At 34.9% G+C, this 18,781-nt stretch overlaps 1 protein-coding gene across 1 annotated transcript in view; it reads left to right on the top strand.

Annotated features, from left to right (window-relative positions):
* The window catches only part of puf (ubiquitinyl hydrolase 1 puf), a 101,119-nt gene extending 86,115 nt beyond the window's left edge, over positions 1-15,004 (top strand). Inside the window, exons 68-75 of the mRNA XM_089246064.1 lie at positions 1,109-1,213; positions 2,068-2,201; positions 2,377-2,500; positions 2,585-2,664; positions 6,520-6,654; positions 9,445-9,561; positions 12,984-13,185; positions 13,918-15,004. Of these exons, the coding sequence (XP_089102190.1) occupies positions 1,109-1,213; positions 2,068-2,201; positions 2,377-2,500; positions 2,585-2,664; positions 6,520-6,654; positions 9,445-9,561; positions 12,984-13,185; positions 13,918-14,282 (1,262 nt within the window). The 3' untranslated portion in view covers positions 14,283-15,004. The remainder of the gene's footprint in view (positions 1-1,108; positions 1,214-2,067; positions 2,202-2,376; positions 2,501-2,584; positions 2,665-6,519; positions 6,655-9,444; positions 9,562-12,983; positions 13,186-13,917) is intronic.
* Positions 15,005-18,781: the final 3,777 nt, after the last annotated feature.

The following is an 18,781-nucleotide window of genomic DNA, read 5'->3' as shown; positions in this document are numbered from 1 at the left end:
TTAACGGTACACTGCACATTTCTATAACACTTGAGCAGCCCGAACTAACACCTACAGAAGAAGGCCTCCTCACGAGATTCGTGATGTCATTGAAGAAGGCCATTTCACCTATTCCCATTGGATATACTGCAAAAAAAGGTAAAGATATCTCATGCATCAGCCTGCTATATCCAATGGCAATAGGTGAAATGGCTTCAAGTGACTTCACAAGCTTCGTGCGGAGTCCTTCTTCTATAGGTGGTGTTGCCCGAACACATTTCCAGCTCACTTGAAGTATCAGCGGGACATTCAGAGATCACCAAAGTGGTTCTATAGAAGACTTATCAATAGGAAGAATGTTAGTTCAAGTGTCCACAAACTAGCAAAAGGTTCTTCTCATTGTTGGTACACCCACTAAGATGCCATTAAGAATATCTCATATTTTTATAAAGGGTGGTTGATATAACCGCCCTTTATAAAAGCATTATTCAAACCTCCCTCTCTCTCTCGTCATCAAAAGTCAGCAAAACCGAAACCCCCATCGATGCTGACATAATACTTGAATGACCCCATTCATATAATATTTGCATAGCTTCCAAAGCTCAGGAATCTCCCAGACACCCAAAAATTCTTTTACCTCTCTAATTTCGTCTGTGATTGTAAAAAATCCCTACATTTAGGGAAAAAATTATTCCCCAAGTATTTACCCCCAAAAAAAACTGCTCCCCAAAAATATCAGATTTTTGGGGAAAAAACACAAAATTCACCAATCAGCAAGTGTCAATCCGGTCTTTTGAAATCAAAATTGGTACAGTCCCGACCAAGATTTTTTGGTTTGTGAGATTTGATTTTTGAGAGGTAATTTAACCCAAGGACATGGTTGGTCATGATTAGCGATGGCTTGCAAGGTGTCACGATTTTTGCAACGGGAAAAATCCCTAAAATGTTTTAAAAGATCCCTTTTACATTAATTTTTGTACAGAATTTAGATCCGCACGAGAACCTCCCGAATTCTTGTTCTTCAAAGTTTGCAGCTATGTATTTGTGTAACTGTGCTTCTTTCTATATATTATATGATTGTTAATATGTTATGATAAATAGTCTGAGTTTTTTCTATTTTTTGTTTTAGATGTTTTGCAAGAGCTTCTGCTCTTGTATCCTACTGAAAGCTTTGCAACCCTTGTTCCTCTGCTTGAAAGTTGTCACCATACGTTTCAGGAAAATAGTAATCCAGGTATTTATAATTCTATCCTGATATATTGATTTTCCATTATCCAATAGATATTGGAGGAAAAAACATTCTGTATATATACATGTATACATACTGTATATAAACATATCGTATACAAGCCCCCACTTCAGGACCACCAAAACCGCAATAAATTGAAAACCTGTGTATAAGTCGCCCCAAAAAATCTGTGCATTTCAGAGAAAAAAATTCTTATATTTTCACACAAAATGAATATCTTACGGAAATTTACAATCGAAAATGATTCAAACTTTTTAATCTGTTTCTCCTACGTCTCCAAGCTGATGGTAATCCATCAGATCATCATAGGGGATGTAGCATCTTCGTTTTTATCTTCATCTGGGCTGCCATCGCCATTGTCACTTTCAAAGAGGATATCATCTCCAGTTCTGTCCATCGCATTGCTGATGCAACACTTTTTGAAGGATCAGATGATAATTTTGGTGGAAACAGAATTCCATGCTCCCTCACCCATTCGATTCACCCTTCCCCACAAATTCCTCAAATAGTCTTTGAGGGGCTTGTTGATGCTCACATCTAAAGGCTGTACAATCAACGTTAGCCACCACCAACCAATGATCTTTTTGATTTCTTTGCCTCGGCTTTGACATCAGTTCCATGGGGTTTGAACATATCTCATAACAATAATGTTTCTCGAACAGTGCTACAAAAATGACTACTGATCACGGGGTCGATATTTTCCCCACAGAAGTGTCTTCGTGGATTGAGGTCTGCAGATCCACCTTTAAAACACCATTGCTCTAGAATACTTAAATTGGTAAATCATAAGAATTGATTGGTCATTTCTACTTTTGAAATGTATATTTTTTGATTTCCAGCTCTTATTTCTGGATCACCTGGTCCATATTTTCCTAGGCGAGGGCAAAGCCCCATGCCTACAAAGAATAGCATCCGTCCGCCTCGTCCCATACTACAAATGTTCCTCCATGCAAGCCAGCTTGAAGCTTCAAAGGTAAAAGCAAAACAAAGTCATGTTTTGCAAGTGATACACTTAACTGTAAATTCGGTCTATTAATTTCAAAGCTTTGCTAAACTGCTTATAAACAGAACTCTTAAATAAAAAAATTAAGAGCAAACAGTGAAAAACAATCAAATAAATTTATTAGCATGAATTTCCTTATGAACAGGGTGTTGACGATGAATATGATCAGCAACTACTGGAGTTCTTTCTTCCTTATCATCAGCTGATCGATGTTATGTGTCGTGTAGCTATTACTAGTGATAATGTGACCGCAAGTCTCGTAAGCTTAAGTAAGTGTTTTTCTTCTTAAAGTTGAGAATAATAAAAAAAAAATTAATGATTTACATTTTTCTAAATTTGTTTAATTTTTTTAGGTGCAATGCTAGCCATTGAAGGAATTCCACTACATCTTCCTTTATTTCCTAAACTGTGGTTAGACATCATGGAAACGGAGGTGAAATAAACTTTTCTTCTAATATTGAAATATGATATTTTTATGTGGGCAGTGTATTCTATTTTTCTCGTAGTCCTTTGTTTTTTGTGAAAATTTTTTTCATTTTGAGTTGCTGTATTTTTGGATATATTTAATATCTATATTTTTATGGGGGGGTTTTTTTTTTGCAGCTACCTTGTTGAGAATTTTACCAGTTGTAGTTATTGAATTTGTATTAATTAATCAATGATAGCATTTAAGTTTTTTGCAACTGAATCAAAGAGGGAGCTGGAAAATAAGAATGCCTGAAGTGGTGCTCAATATAGCCTATTCATTTAAGAAAGCCATACAATTTCAAAATTAGTTTGAATGGAAATTTGTAAGGGAAATTTTCAAAGAAGATGGTGTGTTTATCCATGTGAGTTTCTCTTATTACACCAGAAGTTCAAAAATTTTATCTTTCATTTTAACAAAGTACTGAAAAATCCAGGGGTGGAAAAGCTGCTAAAATTTCTGACGTCTGCTACATTTTGTTACAATTTCCCGATGTTTGCTTCATTTTGCTACAAAAACGACAAAATTCTTCAATTCTGCGCAGTCTTGCACCAAAAACAAAATTTTCTCTTAAGAAACTTTAAAGTTGCGTCACAATAGAAGCTGACTTTTCGATGACATCATTTGTCCTCCCTGCAATTTGATTTCTTGGGGCTGCAAATGGAATAAGCTTGAGGCTCCTTCCCCAGGATTGGGCACCCAGATTTCCATCAATTTGTAAAATAGGGTCAAACTATGCAAATTGCCGCTCATCCGCAGAACAATGAAAGAAAACCTTCAACCTTCAGTCTAGTTATTTTTTTTACAAAAAAAAAAGTTGAGTCCTTATGCATTCTTGAGTTATATTCCTGAGTTATGAGTTATGCATTCCTTGCGTTAATTATTTTTAAAATTACGTTGATTTTCCCTGACTGTCTGTATTTGGCGAAACATTTGTGTATCCTGTAACAGAATGGGAAAAGTTCACGAAAGAATGTATTATTGCACTGGAAAAACAGCAATGATGAATCTGGTTTCACCATCAGGAGTTGTGATGCAATAGTTGTCGGTAAATTCAGGGTGTCTACAATCATGGCAAGGTGACGAAATGCCGGAAAAGTAACGAAATGAGAAAAGGGTCACAAAATAAGTGAAAAATGAAGTGAAAGCATGTGCCTGGATCGAATTTTTTGTGAAAATAGAATCATTCTGTTAAATTTCTAATAGTTCAATCATTATTTTCTATAGTTTTTATTTCTATAGTTTAAACTGAAGATAATTTAATTCTAATAGTTTAAATTACTATATTTTAAGTTAATAATTTAAGTCTATAGTTTTTAATCACTCTATTGAATTTCTTAGAATTTCTAATAAATATTTTAAGAATGACCCAGCAAAAGAAGTCATCTCAAAGTATGTTGAATCAAACTGAGGTAACGATCAAGAGCGAATTCAAAAAAGAAACACTTATCATTTTAAATATGAAATGGGTAAATTCTGGGGTAACAGAAGCGAGATCAAACGTTCAAAAATACTTGAAACTGAAGCGTACGAAAGCACAAATTAGACTTTTATCAGCGGCAAAAACAAGAAAAATAATTACCTTTCTAATGAGTGTTTCAAGTCTCTGCTGTAGTGATTTTTTTTTAATTAGTGATTACCAAATCTACAAGCTAAATCTGAAAACACTCATTTTCAAATTATTTTTCAAATCAGAAATACCATGAGTTAAAATGTCTCTATAGCCTCTGATTCATTGGTATTGTAGAGAATCTAAAAATATAAATATCAAGAATCCTCTCAAAATTTTTTTGATTTAAAAATAAATTATTTCTTCTAGAGGAAATCTCTATGCATTTTCTGCCTGGGGGGAAGCACCCCCTTCTTCTGAGCTTAGGTAACACTGAAGTAATCCTGTGTAAGCTACTGCATATAAAAACTGTGTATATTAATTATTGCCAAAATTTTAAAGTGCTAAAAAATTGATAAATGCTGCTACAAAAATCAAATTTTCATTTTGCACCCATGAAAATCCTATTGGCATAGTTGAACAGTACTGAAGTAAAAAATCTCTTCATATATCTGAGAATGTGTTTGCATATGCTATGCATTGCACATGGTCTTGTGTGAGAACTTTTAGTTGAGTTTAAAATGAACTACGAGGCGCTGTTCAAAATTAAGGGCCGATCAGGTATAAAAAAACGAATGGCAATACTGATTAGTCCGCTCATGCGTAGTAGCATTACTTGGTCTGTTGGGAATGTAACTGCCATATTGCCATCATTTGAGTTGTGTCTTCCTTTGCAAGACAGTGTGTTAAAATGAGTGTGATAATAATAAATCCCACCATTTGTGAAATTCGATCAGTGATTAGATTTCTAAACACAAGAGCAGGCGGGTCTCGTGCCCTGGGTGTTGGATCAGAAGGGGGTGCAGATTTCATTCTCAACCTTCAACATTACAAGGGGGCACCAAAATGTGCACTTGCCCCGGGTGACTAAGCATCTAGTTGCGGCCCTGCACAAGAGCACATAATGCTGCTCAAATTCACCACCAATTGTGTGAAACATATGGGTCTACCACAATGAGTAAAGGAAAAGTGACACAATGGTGTCGTGAGTTTAAAGAAGGCTGTTCACGATGAGCAGAGGAGTGGCAGACCTAGTGTTTGGACTGACGATCTCGTTGTGGGTGTGAATGCAATTTGAAAGAAAATCATCACTTTACGATAAGCAATCTTTCTCTAGAATTTTCAGAAGTTTCTAGGACAACATTGTTGAGAATCGTGACTGAAACTCTAAGTTATTGGAAACTGTGTGCATGATCGGTACCGAAAATGCTCACAAAGGTCACAGAATGGCATCTGTATGTGCTTTTCTCAACTGCTTTAACCACGATGGAAACAAATTTCTTTCCCACATCGTGACTGGTGATGAAACATGGATTTCATATGTCAATGCTGAGATGAAATAATAATCCATGCAGTGGCGTCATTCCAGTTCACCTAAACCAAAAAAATGCAAACAAATCTAGTCTCAAAGGAAAGTCATGGCATTCACTGTAATGCACGTCTGCACATGGTTGCGTGCACTTTGAAAACAATTCAAAAATTTGGATGAGATATTTTTGATTATCCCCCTTATAGTCCTGATCTCGCCCCCAGTGACTACCATCTGTTCCACATCTCAAAAACTGGCTTGCGTCTACACGTTTTGAGGAAAGTGAAGAATTGAAAATCTCAGTGCAATACTGGTTAAAATCTCATGTGGCAGCAGAATTGTATGCAGACGGTTTGAAGAAGCTTGTTTCACGATATCAAAAGTGTTTGGAACGACATGGTGATTATGTAGAAAAATAAAGTAATCATGTAAATTTTTGAAACCACTAATAAATTTGTAATTTTTTCAATTGTTTTAATTTCATTACCAATTGCCCGTAATTTTGAACCGTGCCTCATAATTCCTGTAAGCCATTAATCTAATTCTATGTCATCATTGATCTAATTCTATGTCATCATTGATCTAATTCTATGTCATCATTGATCTAATTCTATGTCATCATTGATCTAATTCTATGTCATCATTGATCTAATTCTATGTCATCATTGATCTAATTCTATGTCATCATTGATCTAATTCTATGTCATCATTGATCTAATTCTATGTCATCATTGATCTAATTCTATGTCATCATTGATCTAATTCTATGTCATCATTGATCTAATTCTATGCCATCATTGATCTAGAAATCCAACATTATGATTTTATATGTAATTTTTTTCAATGCATTTTTTATTAACTTGGTTGACATTAATGTCCATTTTTATTTCTTTTTTATGTTCAGGTTGGTCAGGAATTCATTCAACTGTTGTGCAATTGTAGTTATTTCATTGATTATGTGGAATCTGTTCTCTTGGATGAACGTTCCTGTTTGAATGATCCTGTGATATATCAGCTTTTTCAAACTTTGTTACCCAAGGTCAGTATGATTATCTCTAAATCTTACTATGACTTCCGGAATTTCCTTGCATGCAGAAGCATGCTTTGGCACGATATTTTTTGAGTTAATTCAAGATTTGATACTCATGTCTTAAAATATGAATGTGTGAATTTCATATTTTCAACATGCTTTAAAAGCTGCATGGCTAAAAAAACTTAAATTGATTTTTGTAAACTCTCAAAACACAATTTATATTGAAACAGAAATATATTGTTTCTTTTGAGATTTTGTGCCATGTACTGACAAGCATTTCAACTGATGCAGTTGCAGATGTTTTGTTGAAATTTCTGGATCATAGCTTAATTCGTTCTTTCAATGTGCTTGTTATACGAATTGCTCATTCAAATTAAACTTCCCTATAGAAAATGATGGAAATTTGCATAATTTGTTCCACAATTATTCATTCATATAAAAATGACTAATAAAAATGGCTTCGTTCAACAATATATATACAACACAATAATATAATAAATAAAATACAATGAAATATATATATGATAATGCCACAAATAAACTTTCAATATGATAATGTTTACAGATTAACTTGCTCTAAATGTGACAAAAGAGAGAACTATTGTTTTGGACAACTTAGGACTCACTTTTTTTCTGTAAACTTATTCTCTTGGTCTGACTTCGAAAAAGAATGTATATAATGGCACTTGCTTTTGCCTCCTTTTTGGGATTTCTCAAAAATGAAGAGTGCATCTTTCTTGGACAGATTCATTGCTCGCACAGTGCTGCAGCTTTATTTGATTATTTCTTTTCTACAGAATTTTGCATAGATTCCAGCATTTTACACATATCTCTAATCTTATTTGAAATGAGGCACTTCTCTCTTCCTCAGAAAAGATACTCTGCATAAGATCTTGCTGTTGCATGTGGTGGAGGTCCATCACTTTGTCTGCAATCACCTGACCAAGCAGAATTTATTTTTAAAAAAATTTTCAGACTCTCAAATTCACTTGGCTACAATGCAACATCTAGTTCCATATCGTAAACAGTCAAGCTTGTTCATGGGAGTTAATTTTTCTTGTAAGGCGTGCTGACCAGAGACTATAGGGGAAGTATTACTCACAATTCTACAGTACGTGTGTTGACAAAAGCGAAAAACCATCTGCTCAGTTGTGATAATGTGACAATAAATAAACAAAGTGCAAAATTTTTGCTTGTAATGCAAATCATAGAATCAAAATTTTTTAAAAATTTCTTCTCGTGCGAATTGCTAATTAACCAAAGTTCCACTGTATAGTTAAACATTATAGTCATTCATTAAACATAAATTCATGCAAATTTTGCTCATCTGCACCTCCCTCATTGAGTGGCTAGTGTACCAAACTCTCTGTAAGAGACATAAAAAATTTTCAAAATCACTTTGTCAACTTAGCACTTAAAGCCACCCGTGAAAATGAAGTTAATTTGTTCCTGATAGTATCGCAAAAAAACAAATCGTGGATCAAACTTCCTTGTATAAATTAATGACTAACTTTTCCACTTGCTCCACACCACAAAAACCTATAGATTGTCATTTTCAGCTATCTTTCGCTCGTAACATAAATCACTTTGTAAGAAAAACACTCAGGGTACAGCCGGACAAGAATTTTAATTTTTTAACCCTGATTATTTTCTTGTGTATTCTGTTTATACTAGACATCCTTTTAAGTCTAAACATTAGGTATGTATCAAACATTTAAAGTATTTAAATGCTTTTTAAACATAGGGTTTTACGCCACCTCCTCAAACAAAGGACAAAAAATAGTTCTAATTCTTACAGACCTTCCAACCTTTGAAAGGTAAAAATCCAGCAATTTACTCAAAAATCTGGCAAACCATACTTTTATATGTTATATATTTGTCACTTTATTGCCATGATAAGAACCAGCACAGATGTGCCAACTGTTGGAATCCAGAAATCTGGAGATTCTCCCGGAACCCCCCCCCCCCCCCCCATCAAACAAACACATTGCAGACCCGCCAACCTCAAAAGCAAACAACCTACTCTATCCATAAAAAAATTTAACGCAGCCCATTTTCCAATGTACAGGGGGAAAATGAGATGGGGGGGGGGAGAGCAGGAGGGTACCCCATACTAAAAATTGATTACAAAGTTTGATAATTATAATCAGAAAAAGTAATTGTGCTTCATGAGAAAAAAATTTATGGTTTACTTTAAAAAACGCACACACATTTTCTCAGGACGACAACAGATTTTTAAAAAATTTGTTCACTTATGTCTATCTTTTGACATTTTTGCACTACTGCTTTATTTAAAATGAAATACAATTTCCCACACAGTCCCCTGATCACATGAAAATATCAAAAAAATAAAACTTTTTTAGATGAATGCTAAAGTGTTGAAAATCATCCGATATTCATACCTCAAAATGTAACATTCTAGTCACCTGAATGATTAATATTAATAATATCAAATTGGAATGAAGTGAATTTTTTTTTGTCGAAAATTTCCCAAAATCCTGAAAACTTCCAAACCTGGATAACTCAACAATAAAAAGTAATTTTATATTTCAGGCTTGGTACAATTTTCAGAATTTTAAAAAATCATGGTAAATCTATCAGAAAAAAAATCAAAATTTTCTTCCAAATTTAATTTTCTGCTAAAATCTTCAAAGTCGTGGGAGGGACAAAAAGTCTGGAGTCTCCAGCCTAAATCTGGAGAGTTGACAGGTTTGTTCTTATAATAAAATTGAAATAAATTTTAGACTTGCAAAGTTTTTTTTTTTTGGCACCTTATTAAAAACATTTATTTTGCAGGTGTCCTCTCAAGTTGTCAATGAGCAGACGTTGACATTAGTGACATCGTTAATGACGTCACTAGCCAAAACTATAGATGAAGTTAGCCTTCCTAAACAAGCATTTAAATTGAATGGGGTAAGTTATCTAATTCAGTTGTATAATAATATCTATATCTTAACCACAATATCATAGTTAAGCACTGTTTATAAATAGAGCATCCATAATTAGAAGACCCTATTTTAAAGTAACCCACAGGCAAAACCCGTCATCAGAAAAGTGTGAAATTTTGTGGAGGACTTCATGAAGTGATGGGAATTTGTTACGGAGGGGAAAAATTAGTTGCATATGTCACCACCAGAGGGCATTTCACTTTGAATACCTGTAGTAAACATGTAAATTTATGTGATGTCACTCAGCAGCTGTTATAAAACCTAAAAACATTTGCTGAGATCTCGTTTCTCAATGTGTTTACTGCTCACAATGACAATAAGTTTACGAGATCATGCTTTCTTGGTTACATTGTTTTACCAAAACAGCTATTCTGCTGTAACTGCTCTATAGAAATATCGGACTTGGAAGAGGATTCAAAAAGGTCCAATGAATGTTAAAACCTTCGGAGTATGATAAAGAAATTTGAAACTACAGGATCATTGGCTGTTTGTCCTGGAAGAGGAAGAAAACCTGTTTCTTATAGACGCAATACAGGAGATTTCGCTTCAGGTGGGAGAGGACAGAGCTTCAAATTCTAGTGTCAGGCATGTAGCACAGGCATTGGATAGGCCACGTTCTACTGTCCATAATATGCGGAATATCCTCTGATATTATCCACACAAACTTTCACTTGTGCAGCGGTTGCTTCCACATGATTATGACGCTCGACTGCAGTTCTCAATGCAGTTTCTAGGTCGATTCAGAATGGTCTTGGAATATCATCTGGACAGACAAAGCACATTTTCACTTGCATGATGCAGTCAAAACTCACAATTGCCGAATTCTGGAACCAGAAAATCTGCTCGCTATCTTAGAGGTTCCATTTTATTCACCAAAAGTGACAGTCTAGTGTGAATTTACTGCATCATTTATTCTTGGTCACTACTTCTACAAGGAGTTAAGTTCTACAGGTCCAGTGACATGTTCGATCACCGGGAAGCAATATGCATTGCTGTTACAGAACAAAATTGTTCCGGCTCTGCAAACACATCATTGCCTTGCAGACACAATCTTTATGCATGACAGAGCTCCTCCACACATTGCAGTGAGTGTTAAGAATGTTCTTAAAACACATTTAACAGAAGAACGTGTCATCAGCCGGCACTTCCCTAATCTATGGCCTCCTCGGACCTTAATCCATGTGATTTTTGGCTTTGGGAGCATTTGAAACATGTTGTAAGTCAACAATCCAAGAACTTCACCTGACCTTAAAGGCGGCATTGCCACATACTGAGAATTTCCACACTTCGGTCATTTGTGGAACATGCCATCTTGCGATTTCACGTGGTATCTAAAAATGATAGCCGTCATGTGAAACATGTTTTGTTGCAGTAACAATTGTGAAAATTTTAAACGTTTGCCTAAATGTGTCACATTTCTTAATAAAACACCCTCTGGTGGCGACATGTGCAATTAATTCCCCCCACCCTGAAACAAATTCCCATCACTTCATGAAGTCCTCCACAAAATTTCACAATTTTCTGATGACTGGTTTTGCCTGTAGGCTACTTTAAAATAGGGTCTTTTAATTATGAATGCATTGTATATCTTATGAAGACTACCATAAAAATCTATATAACTGAAACAAACTATAAATTGGAACGATTTCTGCTTTAAAGACCTTATTACATTGTCTATACAGTGTACCTTGGATAACAAATAACTCAGCTTTTGAATTTTTAGGCTAACTAAGATTTTTCAGTTTTTAACCTCGGCTAACAAATATGAATTCTGTTAATCAACGTTTTAGTTTGAGGTTTTTAGAATATATATAGATTTACTTGATATTAATGCAAGGCCATCTTGAGCACCATGAGCCAAGTGATTTTTCTGAGGCTCTGCCAGGCAAAATTTATGTGTGTACTCTTCAAAGATTTCAACTATATCTCATTTTTGTAAGGCCCTTTGCCGTGCCCAGGTTGGCCCGTTCGTTAAGGATATATGTGTTATGGTGTATGGATGTATTTCCCACTGTAAAATGTTTTAGGTGTTAACATCATCTGAATTACTTGTTTTAGTATTTATAATTGCATTTTTAATTGGGTTTTCTGTAGTTTTGAAATGTATGACATCTATATTTGTTATGGGCATCTTTTTCTCAGCCACCTCGTTGGGCATTTAGCCTGTTGTGGCCTTGTATTTGCACTGTCACTCAAGCCCAATTAATTTATGTCTGCCTCAGAAGCATTTTCTAGATCAGTGGTTCTCAACCTTTTTTGACTTGCAAAGCCCTTTTCAGTGTATAAATTTATATTACGGAGCCTGTAAGCCTCTTATAATTTACTGATTTATTTTATTTTCCCTTGAGTGGTTGCGGAGCCCCTGGGAAGTGCACACAGTGCCCTGGTTGAAAGCCACTGTTCTATATTATCAGAAAGTTTTTAAGCCATTTCATGTGGAATGAATGTTCAAACTAGGAGAAATGCATTGGGGGGGGGGGGGGTCTAGTTGTGAACCTTTTCAGTGCACAGTGTTATCTGTGCTTCACTCTTATCATGAAACTGAATGGTCTAGACGGGTGGCCAACACCTCAAAGGTCAAAGGCCAATATAATGGTCAGCTGCAACGTCGCTGGCAGCACCAGGGGCAACATTCTGGTGTATAGCCTCTCTGGTAGTCTTTGAGGAGTTTTATTATTTGGATGGAAAGAAAGCCAAAAGCCAGTCATGTAGATGTCATTGACCATCTGAAATATGTAAACATGTGATGTTTAGATAAGATGGACTAACTTTATAAGCAATTTTTGTGTTCGAGAAAGGCAGTAGCGTGAGAACATGGTGAATTACTACCGTCGTTAGACATAATGTAAATAGTCTGTTAATCAGAAGTCTTTTGTTCAAACCGATAGCTCAAGTAATTATCAGAAAAAACAAATTAATACACAGTATTTTTACCTGGTTGGGAGCCATCTAGCTTTTGGCCACCCAGCCCACAATCGGCTGGGTTGCATACATAGTAAAAATAAAATAAAAAGATCATCAGCATCTCTCTCTCTCATCTTCCTTTAAATTCACCTTCATTCCATTGTGAGGTTGTTCAGCTGAGCCTTCACTCAGTTTTAAACTTTTTTTAGTGCTTCTTAAAACATGTTTTACACATCTGTGTATATGGTTTATTATGACAGGATATATGGAAATGGTTTTCATTAATTGAATAACTATAGGGATGTGATGTATCTGATTCCAATTAACATCTAGGCCTACAATTATATTGAAAATAAGTGAGAACTGAGAATCAATTTGTTTTGCAGCATACATTGTGCTAATATCAATTGCTTTAAAGTACATATTATAGAATTAATTTTCTTTATAAACTGAACAGAGTCATCTTTTTTTCTTTTCCTGCAGGATCTGCGAGCTCTGTGTTTAGTGTTGTCCATTCAGTTGCCGGTGAAAGTGCCATCTGAATTCCTGAATGCCATGAAAAAATTGATTGAACATTGTAAACAAGTTATGGAAGACGAGAAATATATTCCACCCGTTTGCAAGGATGCCAGTCCCAAAAATAAAAGCAAAGGAGGAGGCAGCGCAGATGAGGACCCTAAGAAAGGTATCATCATAATTCTTACAAGTTATTTATTGTCAAAAAATATTAATTTAAATTTTGTGGGTATGAAATGAATATTTGGAATTTCATTCACATATTTCAATTCATTTATATGGAATGAATGTATACAATTATAAATAATAATGCTCATTTTAAATAGTCAAACCTTGATTTAACCCCAACATTTATTTTTCAGAATTCTGGCACCATATTGAGTTTGACATTGTATCAAATCATGGTTGAACTTGTTTAAAACAAAGAAACCTCTCAATAAGATACATCTGTGGGACTAGATATTTTCCCCTTAAATAAAGGTGTCCTTTATTTAGAGGTGAATGATTTCTTATTTTGAGGGACACTGGTGAGGACATCTGTCCCTTAAATAGAGGTGTCCCTTAAAACAGGTTTGATTGTATATAGTAGATTTGTGTACTGAAAATTTCTGGCGACATCAGGAGAGCTAGAGGCAGATTGATGGTTTTGCCGCCTGCTGGCTATTCAAGTTTTTGCTGTCCTTGTGTCATTCTAATTCAATATTTTTGACTCTTTACCACCAATTAATAAAATTTGCTGCCCCACTGCCCTGAGATATAGTCTGCTTACACTCCTTCCCATGTAATCATGTCTCTGCAAGGTTGAACGTTATATCAGGGTTCGACTATATTATTATCATCTTTTGCCAACACTGGCCTTCATTTGACGAAATATTTTTTTTTTGCTATTTTACCAATCTAGTTGAAAAAAATTCAGTTGTGGAAGAACAACCAGCAACAAAAAGGCGGCGCTTGTCCTCTTCATCATCATCAGCTCATAGCAGCAGCAGTGGCACAGCCTTCGGTCGACTAAAAGAAAGTTGCGATAGTAAGGAGTTGCCACAGAATCAAGATTCTGCAGAAGAAGGCGAAAAAGATGAAGAGGAAGTAGGAGGAGGTGGCAGCAGCGGTGTGGGAATGAGCAGATCTCCTAGTCTTTCTGATTCTTCATCTCCTGCAGCAGAATCATCATCGCACTGGGCAGACGCGCTTTGCAAGTCGGCCTCGACCGTAGCATCCATCATACAGGGTGGCACCAACAGCAGCGGTACCAGTACTACTAGCTGAAGATCGATGATTTTCCCTTGTTCATTCGTTTTGTACTGATGTCTGTGGTGTTTGATTGCGCGTGTGTGTGAGCTTTTAACCTGCTTTATGGAGACCTGGTTCTAAGTCATAACTGTAACTGCATTATTCTGATCTGTGATCCTGACTGTTCTTTCTGTGGTGCAAGAAAAAAATTATAAAAAAAGGTGGCTTTCTTACTTCGAAATAGCAAATAAATTATTTCCTTTTTGCCAAAGAATAAGGCTTTGTTGTACTATACTCTATATGGAAAACTGATACTATACGTGTTGTATATTACTTTGGGGGAATAATTACGATACCAATACACTATTGGATGTTGTATATTCGTGTCTTTCTTCATAGATGTTCAGCGAGAAAGGAAATAATGACTCCTTGTACAGTAACTTTTTTTTAAGATATATTTTGTTCATGGACAATGTAAATACATCTCGTTGCATATACTATATATTCAATTAATGTTGTTAGTTATCTTTTCGGCACCAAATCATGACAGCTGTTGTATTAATTTTAAAGGTAAAAAGAAAAAACTGAAATCATCGTTAAAAAAGAAAAGGGTTTTTTCGTGTATGTATGTGTATGTATATCGGAAATATGATGTCGTTTCGAATACAAAGAGGTAAGAAAACATTTAGTTTGGTCTAACCATCAAAGGAAAGTGTCATCACATTTCTCCAAGTCTGTACAAAAATTATTATTGGGGTGGGGGGGGGGGTTTGTTAACTTGAGGAATATTATGAACTTAAATGTTTGACAGTCTCGTACAATTATGTCACTTTAATTTAGGAATCCGAAATTTCTCTGCGTTAGCTACAGATTCAATAGGATTCTATATTGTATCAATTTATTTACGTCTTCATTAACAAGTGAAGATTTTTTTTTTTTTTTTTTTTGAATATCTTAAAAAATAAATTGAATATGAATATCTTGAATAAAAGCTTAAGTTTATCCCAGCAGAAAAAGAGAGAGACATAGTGTATCGCCATGTGATCTATTCAAATTGTATAGTTCAAGTGATATATAAATTGTACATAAATGGGAGAACCAAACTGTAAAACATTTATGCCCTTTTTTTTATGTAGTGACTCTAAAACTATGTCTCTTTTTTTTTTTTTAATTTATGTACTTGAGCAGCCGTTTCGTTACACTATAGGATTTTTTTTCAAAAACATTATTTTACTGTGCTTTAAAGGTGAATATCAATATCCTGTATTTGCTGTTTTTCATCTTCTGTGTGTATAAAAATATTTGTTTTTAGCAGTGATAAATCAAAAAAAAAAAAAAAAAAGAGAAATGAATTGAGATAGTTGCGTGTGTGTTGGAGTTCGCCTTCTAAAAGAAGGGTTGTTTTTTTTTTCTTTTTTTTCTCTTTAATTCACATCTTTGGAAGTACTTCAAACTATTTGTGATGTGTTGCAATAGCGACCAGTCCTATATTTAACTGGAGTTGCCATTGTTATAACATGTCTTGTTCTGGCCATTAAATTTTTTTTTCCCTAAAAAGAGATTTTGTTGGTGTTATTTGTATTTCCATGACACTAGATATGTTCTTTATTGCATGTTACTTGGTGCTCAGTTATATTCTGAGTTTGAAAAGTTTAACTTTCTTTTTAACAATTCTATGTATAACATATTTTTCTATTATATGAGTAATATTTTTGTTTGTCATGGTTCATCTCTGAGAGGTAGCTGGCTGGGAATAATCACAGGATGATCCACTGGGGGTGGTGATCGGTTGTTATACATGTATTATAGTTTTCGATCATTTTTATCTAGCTCAGATCATGATGGAGAAAATGCAAAATACTTGTTTTATTGGGACAATATATTTTGGGCAATTGTGATACACACTTTTTTTTTCATACACGTTTGTTTCTTGAGTCACTAACCGCAGGGTTTTTAAATTATTTTTTGAAATAGAACACGTATTGGGGAAAGAGATTTTCGGGATATTAATGCTGAGGTGAACTCACAAGGAAAGGGTCCCAAGGTGTCATTCCCAAAAAATTAAAGTACATTCATCTTACCGAGAAACACATAAAAACAAAAAATTAGCAACAGAGTGTATTCATTAAATCTGCAAGAAAATATAGTAGACTATTGGTAACTCAACACCCTAAAGATATCGACAAACATGTCAAGTTAGCAGGGTTTCATTTTAAATTTTTGTTCAATCATTTTTGTATGTGCATTTGAACAATTCCATTAAATAAAATGCTAATTTTCATTCATTTTAATTTGGGGTTGTTTCATAACAGAATCAAAACATATAAAAAATTTACCTCATGAAAAATAATCAAGCATATTTATTTTTCTCTCCGAAGAGAAAACAAAAATTCTTCTATGCTATTCAGTTAATCCTACGATCATTTGGCTTTTTCCTGAGTGCGTAAAGAAGGGACATCACATCTACAGCTTTTCATGCATCATGGCGAGATGGTGCAGATACTTCTCCATCTTAACTTTCTGTGATTCTATTTCTTCAGAACATGAAGCACTTGCTCTTTGGTTGATTGATTCTAGAATATTGCTGTCTTCTAAAAGTCCAGAAGTTACAAGATTCGAGTCCATGTTCATAAATGCATCCTCGATAAAATCACCTCGTTGCGTTATTTATCCTTTCTCCACGCTTAATCTGAGAGGAATCTGCAAAGAAATTATCGTTTTCCAAAGACTCAGAACAAAAACCAATATGACTGGAAGCAGTTCCGAATTGTGGCACTTGTGACTGAGAGAGTGCAGAATCAATCATTTCAACATCATCTTAAAACTAATTTTTGTAACATCCACAAATTTTTTTGGTCTATTTTTCTATAAAAAGTTTTCATACTTAGGATTCCTTGAACCAGTGGTTGTGAAATTGCTGTTGAATTAGGTGGTTAAAAGTATAATTTGATTGCTGAAAGATTCATTGTTTTTGGATGAGCAGTGCAATATATTACCAAAATAAATAAAACTTTTCTCTTCTCACTTGAAAATTTTCTATCTAGCTTCCTCAACCATTGTTCGAAAATCTCTGATGTCATCCATGCCTTTTTGTTGCCATCATAGTTCACAGGAAGAGTTTCAACATTTTTAAAGCACTATGGGTTTTTTGATTTTGCCAATAACTAATGGTTTCAATTTTTCAGAACCATCTGAGTTTGTTGCCAAAAGAAATGTCAAACAATCTTTGTTTTTTGCCTCCATATTTTTCTCCTTTGAAGGCAAGAGTTTGGTTTATTTTTCCGTCTTTTGCCTAACCTATCTCATCAAAATTAAACACATCTGCATCTTTATACCCTTGTATCATTGGTTTCAGAATATCGTTCATCCAATTTTCAACAGTTTCTTGCGATGCAGATATGCTCTCTCCACAATTTTTCATAAAAGCAATGCCATGGCGCTCTGAATTGGGTCAACTATCCACTGCTCGCAGTGAAATCACCTTGATTGAGACTTTTTACAAAATCTTTTGCAGATTTGAACCACAAAAGAGTTGCTTCAGACTTCAGTGTCGTAGAAGATTTTCTTATGTGTTTTCTGCTTGGTTCATAAGATAATTCAAATGCTGAAAAAAGTTTTTCCTTATTTTTGGAAAATGTTGAAATAGTGTTCTGTGCAAAGTTTTACCTGATTCTAGTTTTTTTTATTAATTTTTAACTTGTGATTTTAAATTTAAAGTTTGCTTGGAGCCATTTTATTCATGGCCGTCGATACTCATGATGGAAACCAAATGACATATTCAGCGCCTAACCAGGCTTTAGCTCTTTTTCTTTTACTCCTTTTTCAAGAAATCGTAAAACAGCTCTGCCGAAAACATTCTTCGCAACAGACAATATCAAAACTTCCAATAGATAAGATTTTCATCCCTCTTGGATGTTGACAATGTCCATATTTTTTTTGACCATGAAAAGAATAAAAGACTTTTTTTGGAAACACCTCTAAAATGATGAGCCGGCAATGGGGATAGACAGGAGTTGTGCTGGGCGTGACAGAAAGAGACCCAAATTTGCTTTCTTTATTATGGGGAACAGTAGCCTCCCCTTAACTTAAGCAAATAGCGACAGTAAGGAGAGGTGGTTTTTCTTAGTCCCGATACATCAAGGAGAAAGATTTCCTAAATATAAATGCCAAGGTGAACTCTGACAGGAAAGTCTACTGGTCTCTGCTAGGATTCCGGGCAAGTAAGCAGGCCAATATACCATGAGAGAAATATTTTTTCCGAGGTTAGCTTATATATATAGATGGCAGATAGAAACATTAGGTTATTATTCACCAGTGACTTGATTATCGTAAAACCCTGATGGCCATACATGAGTGACGCTTTGATTTATGGAATGGTCTGGGAAACACATGGTTCGAGAACCACTGCTCTATGAAAATTTTGGCTCACATGTAGGTTACTTTTACCTACAAGCAGTGAGGGAGGCAACCCAGATCTACAAGATACCTACAGTCCCGAAGAATGCTCAGGGATGTGATAACCTGATTTATCCTTT

This window comes from Pholcus phalangioides, unplaced genomic scaffold (genome assembly GCF_987345545.1).
Source record: "Pholcus phalangioides strain wild (caught in Gottingen) unplaced genomic scaffold, Ppha-v1.0 ptg000003l_1, whole genome shotgun sequence".
Taxonomy (NCBI): Eukaryota; Metazoa; Arthropoda; class Arachnida; order Araneae; family Pholcidae; genus Pholcus; species Pholcus phalangioides.
The sequence above is the reverse complement of the archived record's forward strand: the minus strand, read 5'-3'. Positions and strand labels throughout refer to the sequence as shown.